This window comes from Physcomitrium patens, chromosome 15 (genome assembly GCF_059467195.1).
Source record: "Physcomitrium patens ecotype Gransden chromosome 15, ASM5946719v1, whole genome shotgun sequence".
Lineage (NCBI taxonomy): Eukaryota > Viridiplantae > Streptophyta > Bryopsida > Funariales > Funariaceae > Physcomitrium > Physcomitrium patens.
In genome coordinates, this window is record NC_143424.1 from 13,409,229 (window position 1) to 13,426,894 (window position 17,666).

General features: G+C 36.8%; 1 protein-coding gene across 2 annotated transcripts; it reads right to left on the reverse strand.

The window, feature by feature from the left end:
- Nucleotides 1–8,903: 8,903 nt before the first annotated feature.
- On the reverse strand, nucleotides 8,904–16,241 carry LOC112292370 (ABC transporter C family member 2). 2 transcript variants are annotated; one of them, XM_024540761.3, is made up of 6 exons: nucleotides 15,931–16,241; nucleotides 14,491–14,836; nucleotides 13,879–14,381; nucleotides 10,722–13,707; nucleotides 10,017–10,586; nucleotides 8,904–9,867 (listed from the first exon to the last, which is right to left on the reverse strand). In XM_024540761.3, exons 2-6 carry the CDS (start codon nucleotides 14,824–14,826, stop codon nucleotides 9,364–9,366), a joined length of 4,899 nt encoding a protein of 1,632 aa, XP_024396529.1. In that variant the 5' UTR covers nucleotides 14,827–14,836; nucleotides 15,931–16,241; the 3' UTR covers nucleotides 8,904–9,363. The 2 variants fall into 2 exon arrangements, with proteins under 2 accessions (XP_024396529.1, XP_024396530.1); XM_024540762.2 differs by having other exon boundaries at nucleotides 14,491–14,831; nucleotides 15,931–16,071.
- Nucleotides 16,242–17,666: the final 1,425 nt, after the last annotated feature.

Here is a 17,666-nt window from a genome sequence, read left to right on the forward strand (position 1 = left end):
TTATTATTCTTGCCTTAATTTAAGAATCTTTAGTCTCTTCATATTTAACAATAGTCATTCTAGTTTCTATCTTATATCTATCTTTAAATGTCACAATAGTGTTTTGCTTTCTTAGAGTTTTGTTATGATTTATGTTCTTAACACTTACTTCTCTATTTGTCTAAAATTGAAATTATTTATAATGTAAATTACATATTATACTTCCAAAAACTTTGGTAATTTTTTTAAAAATACCATGAGACAACACTATCATTGTATAGTGTACTAAATGTTTTTACTTGCATTATAACCTCAAATTTTTAGTGCAATTATTAAGCTATTATAATTTTTAGTATTTATCTTATTTACATATAAAGAATTATATAAGATATATATATATAGTTATAATAATAATAATAATTATTATTATTATATATATATTGAATAATTAAATACAAATATTAGATTTACATACTATCATAGATTAATAAGATAGTTTTAAATAATTTTTTAAATATAATAATAAAAAATTAAAATATTAATATTAATAAATATTTTAAATTATTTATTGGTATTTTAGATATTATAATTATATGAATAACTCTATAAAATATCAATATAAATATTAATCTTTAAATATTTTTAATCACAACAAGAATATGTAATATTAAATTACTATATGTAAATTATATTTTTTTTAATTTTTAAAATATTAATTTAATAAAATAAATTTTTATTTTTATAAATAAGATTTTATTTAATGAAATGTTTAAAATCTTCTTAGCCTTATAATTTAGTATAAGCATGTTTAACGTAGACCTTAAGGCCTTGGTCTTAACTATAATGTATTATCAAGGTGCTCAAACCTACATGACACTAATACACTTGTTTCTTATTAGTTATTGGTTATGGTATATTTATTTTATAATAGTTGTTATACTTTTTAAAAAATTACTTTACCATGGTATTTAAAATTTCCAATTAGAATATAAGATATGAAAAGATCTTTTAATCTTACTCCAATACACAATAATGGCATTTGTAAGTTGTTAAAAACCTTATTTTGGTAAAAAAATAAAATTCTATTTTCAAAATTATTAATTAAGTACAATTATATTCTATTACATATCTTTTATTTTTTATTTTGTTTTTAATCATGAATTAACTTAAGATAATTTTTTATTTTTGGAAGTAATACTTTTATAAAATTTGGTAAGTCTGGAACAACTTATTTTTGTTTACAATTTGTGTCTATGGAGTTTTAAAACTAATGAAGGTAATGGTACATCACTTATAGTTCATTGTAACATATATATATATATGTATATATATATATATTCAATATTTTACTTTATTTTACTTATATTACTAATAAATGAAACCTAAATTTTATATAATAAAGAAATAGCATCAAATAATATAAGTATCATATGTTTGTATAAATATATATTGGTTTGTTCTGTCAATTTCTTTCCTTAATCTTTTTCTTCTATTTTATATTGAAATTTTAGAATTGTGTTTCACAGAAATTCCATGAGCAATGATCAGATACCTTACAGCTAATTCCACTGTTTGCATTCATATAATTAACCATATCTTAAAGAATTGAAAGTAACCAACATACTTCAATCAATTAAATTAGAATTTTTTAAACTTTTTTAAAAAACAAACATATTCTTGATTTTGATACCCCAAATCTAAATATGCCAGCAATATCCCTCCTTCCTTGTCCCATATCCAAAAACAAAAGGACAAATAGAACTTCACTCGTAGCCCCTGATCGTATTCGTAACCAATAGGTTGACGAATACATACGCCCTCGAGATACAAACAATGCTACGATCCCCTGATGGCCACCCACGGTTGCCCCAAGCCCATTAATGCCTCGCCACCAAACATCCCGACCTATTACCGCCTACATTTCTTCATTCGTCCATATTCATCGAGAATCAAGGTCAACCCTATATCTGTGAGAGTGGGGCCCATCACCACCTGTAGATGAAAAGAGCGAAACCACCTTAGGGATTTCAGGAGGAGGCTTGGCTAAATATGGAACGTGTCAAAAATGGAATTAAAACACGTGGGTTCAATCAAGGTTTCCATCTTGAGCGGGTCGGGTGAGGAGGAGAGGGTGACGTGGAGGGGGTGAAGGATGGGCCCCGAGATCTGGTGCGCATGTCGGGTCTCCAGAACCCGGGATTCGAATTGCCCCGTTATTTTTTCGATGGCTGGAAGGGAACGAGTCTCGTTCGCGTTCCCATTCGTTCCAATAGGGAACCCAAGTCTTGGACAGGATTTTCTGGACCCGTATTGATTTTAATTTTTTATACATTTAATTTATTTTCCACCCTCCGACGTGGCAATTTCTTTAGGTGCCTTTGTATAGGAATATTATGGCTTATTTTTCATGATTTTATGATGCTCTTAATACTTATCCTTCGGAGATTTGGGTCCAAATGTTTATTTTAGGGTTGTACAAATTCTCTCAAGTTACTAATTCATGAGACGTTTTAATTCTTTATTGTATAATAAGCTTAGATACATTTTTTGCATGCTCGATTGGATTTTTATTTTATTCCACTTTTAATGATTGCAATCATGGATTTAAATCATATTTATTTCAATGATTGATGATTAGTAATGAAGTGTTCATTTTATGTATTTAAAATTATTTAAAATATAATTTCTATGTACAAATTTTGATGGTATCTTTTTTTGGGATGGTTTGAATTATTAAGTTAACTATTTTGGTATTAAAAAATATAGATTATTTTATTACAAACTTGGCTAATAATACCAAAAAAGTAGCATCTTCTATACAGTGTCAATCTCAAGCATATCATATAACTGTTAAATTGGAACTCAATTGAATCATTGATTTTTTAAACTAATACATGATACACTACACATACAATTTATCATTTAAGATTATTATTAGTTTTTTTAAATTACTAAATTTAAGTACATACCAAACAACATTACTATATTTTATTTAACTTAGTTACACTAGATAGTACCACTGCTTTATTGTTTACCGCTTACAATAATTTCCAAATTTGACCTAATAATTCTAAGATCACTTATGATGTAGAAATAATTTCTCTAAGGATTTGGCATTCATATGAAAGTAGCGTTATCTTGTTGACTATAAATGCCATTAACTTCTATTCTAATTAACTTCAAAATTCATCATCATAATTTTATCCTAGTATTAATTAGTATTCTATTAATCAAATATATGACGTGTTATTTTAAATCAACACATTTTATTTAAAAATAATATTTAATATAATATTAAATATTATTAAAAAATAGGCAATATAGATTTTTTATCTAGGTTTTTAAATTTCAATTTCAATTTATTTTTATTACAAAATATTCTATATTGTGGTTTTTTTAGAATTAAAAAAATATTTAAAAAATAATTGAATCTATTTTTTTTAATCAAGTACACAAAAATACAAAGCATTACAACAACAATTTATGTGCTTTATGTATTTTTACAATTTCAACTAAAAAATCAACTTGGTTTGTTGTTTGAGCAATAGAATTGAGAAAAATCATCTATATCACTTGTAAAATTAATTTACGAAAAATTCAAATAAGTATTTTTAATATTAATTAAATTATTAATACATGAAAAAAACTTAAAATTAAAATTAAATTAATAAATGTTTTGATAGATTCTAAATAACAGTCTTTATATGTTTATTTTATTCTTTGTTGATAAGTGGAAAGATCATCCTTTAATTTAATGGCAATGCATAGCTAATAAAAAAATTGCTTTCTAATAAAAGTAATGTTTTAGAAACTGGATAAATAAATTTTACTTTATAAATATCTTGTGAGACCTCTAAATTATATGTAACTTGGGTTTTATTACTTCTTTAACAACTTTCTTGGGAAATAAAATGATAATACAGATTATTTTTTGTTGTTATTGTAGTAAAGGAGAGAGAGAGAAAAAAAAAAAACAGTACAATCATGGATAATAAAATGAATAATTTTTCTCCATGACTTTTTTAGAGAAAATAATTATGAAGCTTATGAAGACAGATTAAATTTATTCTGTAATAAATATTACTTAGTATGAGGGTGTGAAATTTTCTTAAATCAGATAAGTGTATTCTAACTCCATCTTCTATTGTGCTTTATGTTGGAAGTAAATTTAAATCTGATCTAAAATTTTAATTGGAAAGTTATAAAGAAAATAAAAAAAAAAATTCAATGTATAATCTTGCAAAGGTACTTTTTAAATTTAATTCTTGAAATTATCTTTATATTCAATAAATTATCCAAAAAAAAGGAATAATATTAATATAAACTTATTTTTATTCACCTTATAATTCAATATTATAAAAATATTTTATTCGCCTTAAATCAAAAAATATATATTATGTATATTTTATAGCATGGTATGTGGTGGTATGCTTAAAATAAAAAATAAAAAGTATGGAATGGATTGAATCAACATATTTTTATTAATAAAAAACACCTAACTTATAATAAAGAAAATTTACAAAATATTTATCAACTAAAATATATTTATTATAATTTTTATTTCTAGAATTTAACTATAATTTTATGTTTTAAATTTATTAAATTATAGCAGACTAATATTTTTAGTGTAGTAGTGTTAAATTTTGGCTTGTGGTTGATAAGTATAGTTTAAATATGTCATTTTTCTTAATTTGCTCTTGGTTTTTGGCCTACTCATAAACCAACTTAATATTTGAAGCCAAGGTTTTTCCAACAAGATTTAAAAAATAATTTATAATTTTTTATTTTTATTTTATATAACTATAGAGATAACATTATATAAAGCAACATCTATTTAGATTTAAAAATCTTTGATTATATTTGATGACTGAAATACCAATCTATTAGCCATGTGACATGATATTGTAAATTACATTATTAATTTAAATCTTACTAGCTTGTATTAGATAATAATGCTTACATGCAAAGTTAAATCAAATATTTTAAAATAAATTTTATTTTATCAACTTAGATGATAATAATAACAAATTAGTGGCTTATAATTATTATTTTATATACTATTAATAAAGCTATAGGTTTTAAGTTTTGTAATCGTAAAATTAAGTATTTATATAAGGATTTATTTTTAATTATAAATTATATTATTAATTTCCAAATAATATTATTGATGAATTTTCTTCGAAAAATTCCTATCAACACAACAAAGAAAAAATGAATCTAAAAGGGGATAACGTTTTAATTATTTTTTAATGTGATGGAAGTATCATCTTTTTTTTTGGTAGTTTTTAGAAGTTAACAATTTATTAACTAAGAGACTATGTATATATTATTATTATTATTATTATTATTATTTATAATAAATCAATAAAAGAAATTATTTGGATTTTATAATAGTATGTAATATATTTTTTGTAATACAATTTAATTTTATAAAATAGATAAATAATATATATACATATATATAATAGAAATAATAAAAAATAGATAAAAAATTTGGAAAACAAAATCACAAAATAATTTTTATAGGATATTACATAAACTTCTATATAATATAAAGATATCTAAACATAGAAAATCTCTATTGCTTTATTTTAAAGAAGTAGACAATGGAGATCAAATAGAGATAGAATCTTTTATGATTACTATGATTATGATAGATTTATGTCATTTTTCTTGCATCATCGTTATGTATTAATTAATTTAAAAAATATTCTATCAAAATATAATTAATTTAGTTGCATTCTTAAACATATATATATATATATATATATATATAAAGAAAAGAATTATCTTAACTACAAGAATTAAACATAACTAATATAAAAACACATAATTAGAATTTTATTATCGATATAATATTTTGTATTAATTTACTTTGAATTTTATTTTAAAATTTTAAATTAATAGGAGGCTTAAAATTTTATACTTTATCTAATTTTTGAATCTAAATGATTTAATATTTATTTTAAAAAAATTAATAGAATAATTATTTTATAAATCTTGAATTACTTATGATTCATTATATTTTTGGATATTTTTAAAAATAAGTGTATTTTATTTTAAGTTAAATAATTTATTTATGATAGTAAAATTAATATACTTATAGGTTTAACAAAAAATATCTCATATAGATCTCAAATATATTGAAATATCAAGAATATTTCTATATTAATAATAACAAATATATTCCTTACTTTTGTGATAATAGCAAATATATCCTTGAATGTAATAAGGTTTCACCAATCTTCTTTTTTTAGTTGTCATTTGGGACCCAAATTCATGCATTTTGTTGTGTAGATTTTGCCCTTGTCTAGTTTTCAACAAACTTGTGGATGCTATGGTGATTTGAGGCAACATGACAGTAGAAGGCATGTAAAGCTCATCCTTTCATGCAGTCTAAGCACAACTATGGATGAGAGAAGTTGGTTTTAATCCACTATGGATTTCAATGCATTGTTTGTACCTTGTGTATTTCATGCTTTTAAACATACTACACACACTTGTAGAATGCAAGCTTGTAAGAGAGAATCTCAACTTGTATGGTATCCATGCCAATAGTCTCCATCTCCAAATTGTGAAACCCATAAGTTGCAAAACTATTCTCTTCACTCTTGTGAGAAAAAAACAATTATTTCTCACTTTGAATGTCATTCCAATACATAATTCTATATTATATTGATGCAGCAAGATGCCAAAGTTTTACAATGTAAAGAATTTGATTAGCATATTTTTTTCAATGTCAATCCACCACCAAAGGCATTTTAAAGATGTGGTTGAATTAGATGTGTACATTGAGAAGTCTAGAGTCTACAAGTTGTATCACCCTTGTGGTGTATAAATGAACAAAAGAAAAGGAGACTAAATTTTTGCAATTGTCTAAAAGCCAAAAACTATGTAAGGCCAAAAATTGCATGGCAAAATGCATGCGGTTTGGGCCCTAAATGACAACTAAAAATGAAAGCTTGTCAATACCTTATTGTATTTGAGGGTACATTTGCTATTATCACAAAAATGAGGGATAGATTTGCTATAATAAAAAATACATGGATATTCTTTATATCTTAGCATATGTAATTTTTTTTGCATAAAATCTCTCTAGTAACTAGAAGCAACAAATTAACCATTCTCTCTCTAGCTATAAATATTCCATTCTATATACAATATTATGTGTTATTAACTTATCCATCTAACAGCACAAAGTGGTATCCACTGTCATACATCCCTCACTGTTCTTACTCTCACTTACAGCAAAAGGCATTCAACAATGTTGGACTTGCAACTCTGTGATATATAAATATATATATATATATATATATATAAATAAAGGAAAAAGGACATATTTTTCTTCCACTGTTGGCATGCAAATGTTGTCATGGTTTGACTGCAGGGCAGATGAGCATGTGCACATGAACTGGATGGCTACAAATCCTAACACAAAATCTTTTTTCCTTTTTTTGATTTGCTTCCGCAAGCTTCTGACGCCGAAAGTCACACATAACGCAAGCAAGAGACGCGGGGAATGAGAGGTTGTCGTGTTGCAAGGCCAGGGAGGCTGAGCACGAGGGCGTGCATCTCACGAGGGATCCATTTCATGGTCTCCAACTCCCAGTTGGGTCTTCTGTTTCTACGAAAACGGTGTGGATCCCACCTCGAAAATAGTTTATTGCAGCTTGGGAAGTCAAAATAAGAATTTAAAAATGGAGTGCATTGGTCTCTGAGGACCAAATCCTCACGACAGTCGCAGCAGAGCAGACATGCCCCTGCCCCTGCTTACACGCTGCATGCAGGCTTCTCAAAGCCGGACCAACACTGACAAACTTACACAATCACACACACACATTCTCTCTCTCTCTCGATTGCTGTGTGCGTGTGTGTGAATGTTCTTCAGAGCTACGACCAATGCACAGATCTGCATGGCTTCTAATCTATCGGTTTGACATGAGAAGCTTGTAGATTTGCACTTGGCAGCCTCTGTTTAGCAGAAAGTCCCTCGTCAGTTTACTCCTAGACAGCACACCGAGCGGAGCGTAATCCCACCCGACCAACTTCAAAGACTCGAAAGGCAAAATTGGCGTGGCTATTTGCCCCACCCATGATCTTGCCACCGCAAAAAATAGGCAACCAGGGTCTGTAAGATGTGGCGTGGCTCTCCTCCACCGTGCCAGATCCCATCCTCCAACCACGTTCTTGTCTCAGATTTAATAATCACAAAAAACATGGGTCCACGAACTGATTTCGCCGTATGGCAGGCTCTCATGACTCCGGAATCGTGTAACATGTGGCTCGGTGGGGCCTGCACCTGGGTACAAGATTGGGATCGAGCATGCATCCTCCCACTAAAGATCAGTGGGACACGACTGGGGAAGCCCTCAGCTGGTTCCTTCGCGGTTTGATCTCTAGGTGGAGTTGGTGGTGGGTGCATTCATTTCTGTGTTGTGTTTATTAATTTAGTACAAAGAATATCTTTTTTTCTTTTCAAGAGTTGTGCCAGAGCATTTGCGGAGTTGATGTGTAGCACGAAACGGAGATATAAACATTATAACCTTATTTTTCATTGTTCAAAGTACCCCACACGCTTTTACGTAGAAAAATCACCCAACAAGTACGTAACTGTGATGAAACTTCCAAGTTTTGTGCATTCCACACAAAGGCGTTCGACACATTCTTGATACACTTTTGTCGTGCACGCTTCATTTTTGGTGAACAGAAACAAATCTCCACGTAGACTGTCTTAGGGGTACAAACACTTTCAACTATCAACTTTTGCGTCTTGAAAACAATAGATGAGAGCCACTTGAATTTCTTAATCGTACACGGGGTGGATGTTGAACCTGATGTTCACATGCATTCGAAAGAATACTTGTAGAGAGGGTATAAAAGTTACAATTCACAGCCTTGGAATCACATTTTAATTCTCTTCGAGCTTTTCCAGAAAGTAATGGAGGAGTGATAAGTCTCCACCTATGTTCAAATCGCTTCACAGCTGTGATAATTACAAATGTTCGAAAAGACTTGATAGAGCTATAAGCATGGCGCACCCATACCACCACAAGAATGTGTGACATAACCAGTTCACTAAGGCACTGTAATACAAAACGATTATCTTCCTAATGCTCTATGCTCTACAGCAGTGAATTTCGCCATTATCGGGGTTTTAGAGCGTCAATGCACTCAAAGCCAATCCTCGGAAATGACCTCAAAGACGATAAATCACCGCATCATCCAAGTCCCCGCTTGGACAGTATCACAATCCAACAGGGAAAACTAAGCTCCGCAAACACAGATGACTCAGATACCAGGTGTCTCACACAGGCCGAGTCTTTCTGTGAGAATAAGGAAGAAAGATAATTAAACAAGAGTAGATCTGACTCCAATGTGAAATGTTCATGTGGGGGATCCAGTCAAGCCAAGGTGAGTCCAGTCCAGAGGGGCTGGTTCACTGGTATGGTAGAGACGATTCCTCACTTGCCTGCTCATCACACCCAGTCCTTCCACAACACGCACAAGAGCAAGCCACCAGCGATCCTCACTGACCTCCCGTTGCAGCAGAGATTCCGAGATGGCGCTATCGTGTTGGCCGGAGAGTACCTGGTAGAGAGTCTGCGCTGCATCGCGCGTTCGCTCAAGGATGGTGGTTTCACCTTCACCCTCACAGATTTGAGTGAGATCTTGCTGGGAGGCTGTGAGGGACATGGCGAGCGCCCATTGGGCAGCAGTAGCCCACCTGGAAGATGCTGCCCCCCGGCGGCGTACATTCTCAGCTTTCTGCTCCAGATCGGCCTTGATGTCCACCTCGCCCTTGACGATGCTCTGCAGGTAACGAGCGTTGGCAGCTCCTGTGCTCCGGACCATGCTAGAAAACATGGAGTCGTCTTTGGAAAGAAGACCCTACGCATATAATGAGAAAACGAAGGGAGATTCAATTGGAAGAATTCTAAATCCATCCGAAGCTGGTAGTTCGTGTCCAACCAGCAACCTTAATGCAAGCTAAAAAACTGGAACACAAAATTCGAAAAGATAAAAGAAAGAAAATGCACCTCAGGAGTATCAATTTCAACCAAGCGACCCGCATCCATGACCAAAATCCTATCAGAGTCGATGATGGTATTGATGCGATGCGCGATGATGAGCATTGTGCACGCCTTGAACTCTTCCCTGATGGTTTTTTGAATCAAGGCATCTGTGCCGACATCAACAGCTGCCGTTGCCTCATCCAGCACCAAAATTTTTGATCGACGAAGGAGGGCACGGGCCAAGCTCAGAAGCTGCCGCTGTCCAACGCTGAAGTTTTCACCCCCCTCGGCAACCTCAGCGTCCAGTCCCTGGGAGTTGCGACGAATAGCGTCCTTCAAGTGGGCCCTTTCTAACGACTCCCATAAATCCGCATCATTGTGTTCATTAAACGGGTCCAAATTGAACCGGATAGTGCCTGAGAACAAAACGGGCGTCTGAGGAATGATTCCTAACCTTTTTCGAAGATCAGCCAAACCCAATTGAAGGATATTAACCCCATCGATCGTAATCACACCAGACTCAGGTTCAACAATTCGGAAGAGAGTGTTGAACATTGAACTTTTGCCAGCTCCAGTCCGACCGACAACTCCCACCTTCTCAAACACAAGCAACGAAAAGGCGTAAGTTTCAAGATCAAAAACCTTGCCACTAAAACCGACTACCACAAATCATTGGAAGATGAAGCATTCAATGCTAAATTTGAGGTTCAGCCAAAAGAGTTAAATCACCTTTTCTTGAGAACGAATGTCGACGGTGAGGCTGTGCAGAACTGGAGGCAAGTCAGGGCGGTAACGCATGGAAACGTTCTTAAATGAGATAGCCCCAGCAAGAGGCCATCCAGGCGGGGGGCGGTGATCTTCAATCTCAAGGGGAGCCTCAGACTCAAGCTCGGTGTAATTCCCCACCCTCTCAACAGCATTAAAGGAATTTTCAGCCATGGAAGCAAGTCGGAGCGTAGAAGTCATGAGGGAGGTGATGTTCAGGGCATAAGAAAGCAAGAGACCCATTTGAGGTGCAAATGCTGCTTGGTTATTTGACCGGGAATTTCCGAACACAGCAAGCGTACCGGTGAGCCAAATCATGAGCCCGCCGAGAAAATCCAGCCGAATAGCAAGCCATCGGTTGGAGCTCATGTTCACAAGCGTGAATCTGACATTCGTGTCCATAGTGTTTCCATTAACTCCCGCCATGCGATCATAGGCTTTGTACGCTCGGATAGTTGCCAGACCATTAAGAGCCTCCCCAAACTGAGCGTAAACAGGCGACCTCGTAATGGAATCTAACCTCTTGACCTCCCTTGCTGTGGATTGAAAGTATAGATATGCAGCGTAAAAAGCTAGCAGAAGAGGAAGAATGGCCCAAAGGGAGATGGTGCTGACAAAGCCAATCAGTGCAAAAGTGGATAACAGCTGAAACACTGTTGTCAAAAACATGTTAGTATACAGGGCTACATTGCGATCAATGTCAGATACATCTTTTGCAAAGCGGTTAATTATCCGCCCGATTGGATTCGCATGGAAGAATCCCATGGGCGCCCTCAGCATCGCGCCCAACATGCCATCGTGCATTCTCTGTGCCGCTGCGAGACTCGACAGCACAAGCCAGAAAGAATTTGACAGCGTAACACATACTTGCCCAAAAGAGAGAGCCGCGTAGATGCCATTGTAGAACAGCGGTCCCTTGGGTTTTGGCTCCGTCTCATCTGTCCAGACACTCAGCCACGTGCTAGTGGAGAGACGCACCACTTCCGCAGCAACATAGAAGAAAAACAGAACACCCACTACTTTAAAGCCACCCAAGGCATTTTTATAGCGTTCGAGCACCTTCACGCTGACGATCCCCGTTTCACGTTCCTCTTGCTTGATGAGAAGAGCCTTGGCTTTCTTCTCTTTCTCGTGCTTCTTCAGGCTACTAGAGCGTTTCCTCAGAGAGGGATTCTTCTCTACCTTGCGAGAGTCGTTTGATTCAGGGCCTTCAAATATGAACGGAGCCTCTTCTTCGTCAGACTGGACATCCTCCATACTGCCGGCGTTCTCCATGAGCTGCTTGAAGAGGGGCCCATTGGCCATGAGCTCTTCATATGTCCCTTGCTCCATGATTTTGCCCTCATGTACGAGGATAATGCGATCAACATGGGAGAGGAAATGAAGTTGATTGGTAACCAACACACGGGTCTTCTTCTTAAGTTCATCGCGAAGACAAGTATCAAACACTTGTCGCGCGACGTGGGCGTCCAATGCACTGAGGGGATCATCCATTATGTACACATCTGCGTCTGCATAGACAGCGCGCGCAATCGACACTCGCTGCCTCTGACCACCAGAAATGTTCACCCCTCGCTCACCAATTTCGGTTTGGTCACCACCTGGTAAGGAAGCAAGGTCTCGGTCGAGTGCTGAAGCGTGCACAGCGCGATAGTAACGCTCTGCATTGAACGGTGCTCCGAAGAGAATGTTATCCCTAATACTAGCGTTGAAAATCCAGGAAATTTGTGGGACGTAGGCAACACTGCCACGGATCACAACATGGCCACCAGACATCGCCGGAAGCTCCCCAAGAGCAGCTGATATCAGCGACGTTTTACCCTGCCCTGTCGAACCCACAATTGCCACAAGGCTCCCTGGTGCAACCTCCAAATTGATATGTGACAGCGTTGGACGCTCTCCGTCAGCATCCCAAGCGAAGTTCCCATCCTTGATCACTATGGCCGGAAGGTTTGGCTCCAGGGGGGGATTGTCTTGCAAGACACGCTCATCTGCCAAGAGCAGATCCTGCAGCCTCTTGAGTGACACATTTGCATTTACTGCAGCCGTGATGAGCGTGGGAAACATGAAGAGAGGAAAACGTAGCACAGCGAAGAGTGAGAGAGACGTGAAGGCCTTGGCGGGTGTCAACGTGCCCCCAAACAGAGTGTAAATTCCAAAAGCTAGGACTGTGACTAAAACCGGGATACTATTGAGAAGAAAGCTGTTCACACTTGAAAGAAGCTGCGCCTTCCGGAACCAGCTGAGTTCGTCACTCCGGATGAGACCCACCTTAGCTCGGAAGCTATTCTCCCATGCATAACATTTCACAATGTCCATTGCAGAGAGAACCTCATTCATCAGCCCAATGCGCTTATCTGTCCGCTGCAAACCCTCTCGGGACAGGTATCGCATCTTGGAAATTATAAATGTCTGCGCAGGAAACATGAGCACAAGGATACACGACCCAATTATCGAGGCCACGCCAAGCTGTTGGTAAAGCAACACAACCGCAACCACGATCCTTATGGGAGCAGACCACAGTCCATGAAGTTGCTGGCAAATCTGTTGGAGAGCCTCTGCGTCGGTGGTCATAAGATTGGTGATTTTCCCCGTGGTGAAGCCGCGGCGCCCGCCTGGAGTAAGACGCAAAGATTTCCGAAATACAGCAGCTACGAGTGTTGAGCGAGTTCGAAAGCCCACTCTCATCACATTCTGAAAGTATTGGCCCTCACAGATAACCCCAACCATAACTCCCAAGAAGATGGTGGCTGCATAAATGTAGCCCTTCTCTGGAGATTCACCGTTCTGCATAGACTCTAGAAGGCGGGACAAAAAGATTGGCCCCACAAACTGACACGTATCATTCAAAATTTTGAAGATTCCCCCGATCCAAAACCTTTTGCCGAGAGCACGGTTCAAGGCCCGGAGTAGCCATGGCTTTGGTTTGGTACGCTCGTCTTCCCAGCACCTGAGAATAGGAGAAGTTGGATATCTTAGACGAACAACCATCTGCACACCAGAATCAAATGCAATACCCATCTGCATACTAGAATTCAGCATACTATTCTTGCTCTCATGGACTTTTTTCAAACCCATCGCAATTACTGCAGCAGTGAGGTTTATGCTCAAGAGGTGATACCTATGGAAAGTAGAATAAAGCTCCTCAGTCTTATCCGACTTATCCAGCTGCCATACATCTGGGTCCTTGATGGGCCGTTTATAACCAACCTGCATTAGTGGAGTCATCCAGTTGAAGAGCAAGCGTGCAACAATATTTGATTGAAACTCCGGACAAACATTGTTGCCTCCAGCAAGGGGTTCGTAATCCTCTGGCGCGAGGGTTACATCGTGGATGGAAACAGGCGTGTACTCCACTTGCTCGAGACTTGGGAAGTAGAACAAGTAAAACAAACTAAAGAGAGCTAAGACACCATAGTGGCTAAAGACCAACTGCTTCACAAGTGTGTCGTAATAGTCTCGAAGAGTGAAGATGTAGCTCGTCATGGTGGTATGCGCCACCAGCCCGTAAATGAGCGTGAAGCGCACATACCATATCCACACCTTGGTGTACACCCTCAGCTCAGCACAGAGCATTATCAAGACAACGGTCCACGTGATGGATGTCCATACTAGGGACGTAATCTGCATACGATTCACAAACCCAAACCATGAGCTTGGCAACAGAATCGGAGGTTCAAGAGCTTTGATTCGAGAAAATGAGAGGGGAAAAAGGACAAGGATAGAAGGGCACCTCAAATGGGGGAAGTGATGACGAGTTGTCACCGTTCACAGCAGAAAGCTTCAAGACTATCTGCGCAATAGGCTCCCCAACACAGAAGGCAGCAAGGAGGATGGCGAAGTAATGTGCCCCTGACGACTTCAGCTTGAATTTACTTGGTGCAGTATTGGAAAACAGAGAACGGATGCGAAAGAGGCAGACGAAGATCAAGGTCAAGTTGGAGAAATTGATGATGACAGTGTCGAGCAGACATGGGGTGTAAGGACCGAACCCGCTTGCAAGCTTTGTGTCCCATATGCCCCCTTCCACCGGTCGGCAGAAGGTGTCCATCAAATCCCCCCACGCCATACCTACTGCTCTGAAGGAAGCCACACAGACCTCATCAACGCTCCAAGATTATACGAACCCAATTTGTGTGTAAGCAATGATTTCTTCGATTCAAAGCAATTGAGGCAACAGCTACCCAAACAATTTCACTTGAAAAAAATTCACTCGATATAGGGTGCCCACAATTCATGATGTTCATATGTGACGAACATGATTTGTGGTTTACGAAGTCCTTCGAGAAACTATTACAGTCGCTCAGGGATCAGACCGCATATCGAGGACCATTCTCCGCCGCAACGAGACAACGTCATCATACTCTTGTAAACCAATCAATAGACTTAAAATCAAGTTCACACCTCAACAGTTCCAACAAACACATCTCTCACATCACGACATATCAGTCTAATAGTCGGAAGGCGCCGTTTGCAACCAGGTTTTGGACCCAACATCGAAGCGATGGATTGCCACCCAACGAGAACAATACTTCTTCATACCGTATTGCCATGTTATGTTGACTACCCACAAAGGATAGGGTCAAACTGATCAACCATATGGCAATCTGCGTCTTTCAGTTCATCTCGTGTGCTAGTCTTTAACAGTTACTAACAGTTTTGTAAAATATAGCCAGATGCTGCGAGAGACTCGATTTCACCAAACCCAAATGTCCCGCGAGCAGAATCTACTCTAGCGTACTCACAATCTTTCGGTTACTCGTCTTCTACAAGGCGAGCATCTCCAAAACGTATTAAAGCAAAATCAGAGGCAGTATTGATTAACTGCGAGTCTGGTGGCATTAAAAAATATATCAATATTCATGGAACCAGGATAATTCGGCAATGAATCTGCCACAGAAGGGTCAACTACGGCCCACCAAAAATTGCATCCAAGCTCGTCGTTCATTCACAAGTTTGAGCAGAGTAATCCCATCACCACAGCTGACGTTGATTCCACACTCTCTCCAGATACTCAGAGCTATCCGCAAAAAACCCACAACTCCAAACACATCGTCATAACACAATTCAAAACCAGGGTGGTACCCCAGCCTGCACACAACCCCAATTCCGCACCCACTAAACCCAAGGACTTGCAATTGTTGGAAACCCCTCTCGAAGCCAGAAACGCTACCTCTTAGAGCTCCAGCGCGCCTGGCGCAAGAACCCACCTCCAACGCAGCTGGTATTCTTGACCTCCCCGCCTACTCACGGAATGCCACCCACATCTCTCGACCTTCACAGCTGCCTCTGCTACTAATTCCCCGCACCTCCATTCCCATCTCCCCCGACGGTACGCCCTCCTGGTAAAGGGCGTTGGGCTTAACTCATCGCAGCCGACGAGCGGGGGTGGGTGCGACACAAGATCGCGAGGTTCGCGACCCAGCCACCTGTTAGACAAGCGGCGATGCACGAGGCCCCATCAGCGTTACATCAACACACACCGCGACGAGTCGTCGACGACGACGACGAGCAGCCTCGCCCTTTCTCCCCTCACATGGATAAGTACTTTCATTCTATCACCATGTCATCATCGTCATTCTCCTCCTCCTTCCACGACAAACCCCCTGGCAGCAAACCTCTTTTCAAGTGCTGCAAACCAATTCCGCGCGAGCTTTGCACTGCCACCGCCAGGTCGGCCTCGCCACACCTCGCAACCTTGCCTTGGGATCCCAAGGAATCAACCTCCATTTTCGCAGGCGCCTGTTCCCCTTTTTGCTCCTTTTCGAGCGAGTTTGCCTGGGATTGGAAGAGGACATAAAGAGCAGAATGAGGATGTGTACAAGTGGGCTCGGGCCATTTGGCACTGCTGAAGAAGGTCTCAGTGGCGAGGAAAAAAAAGCTGCGGTCGCTCCGAAAAGCGAAGAAGTAGAATGAAGAAGAAATAGGGGCTTTTCCCCCTTTCCGATGCCCCCCCCCCCCAACGGAATTGCCCTTGCGGGTGGGTTTTTGAATGTGGCGCGAAGGTTCGTAGGAAGAGAGGTGCGGGGTTTATGGCAACGTGTGGACCTATTCACACCTTCGATTTATGACGTCGGACTTTTAGGTCAAAAAATGAGAGTTGTGTGGAACAATGAATATCGGCACATGAAACAAAAGGGGAATTGACAATGTCATCATAAATAATGTCACATTATGACCTAAAATACTTACAAAAAATTATATATACATATATCTATATATATATATATTCACACTAGCAGAAACTATTGTTCTAAAATAATTATCAAATGAAAACTATCTACTAAAAAATAATTAAACTAATATAATTCTTGAAATATACTTTTATCTATCAATATGCAAAAAGGAAGTTGACAACTTTGGTTGAATTTGCAATTGCATTTACAATTGTTTTATATTTTAATACTTTGGATTTATTGAGCTATAAAATGTTTAAATTATTGATATTTAATAGATAATTTGATTCATTTTATTTTAATATACCTCTATCAAAGTTGATAAGAAAAAAAACTTTAGAATAAAAATTATTATTTAAATTATTTATTTATATATATACATATATACATATATATATATATATATTTATATATTAATGATATTATAACTAGAATTTAATAATAAAATTATATAAATAGATATATTAGAAGTTATTTTTAAAGAATTTAAATAATAAATAGTAATTTTTATTATTCTTTTAAATATTTATTTTTAGTAATTATATATCAATTATATTTTATTTTCATAGTTATTATCATAGCTAAAAAATAATAGTTCAAACTTTAAATTTTATAAATTTTTATATATTAGGCTTTCTTAAAAGTAAAAACATTGTTTTAGAGTCTATGAGTTTTATTCAAATTAAATTTTTTACTTTGAAAAATATGGTATGCAATCTTTTGTAAGTGCACA

Bases quoted from the DNA above. Each gene is read 5' to 3' on its own strand.
- LOC112292370 (XM_024540761.3), bottom strand. From the start codon at position 14,826: ATGGCGTGGGGGGATTTGATGGACACCTTCTGCCGACCGGTGGAAGGG. The intron at 13,708-13,878 runs GTATCACCTCTT...TCCTATTCTCAG, and splicing joins CTTTATTCTACTTTCCATAG to GTGCTGGGAAGACGAGCGTA. The intron at 9,868-10,016 runs GTGCATTTTCTT...TTATATGCGTAG, and splicing joins TTGAAATTGATACTCCTGAG to GGTCTTCTTTCCAAAGACGA.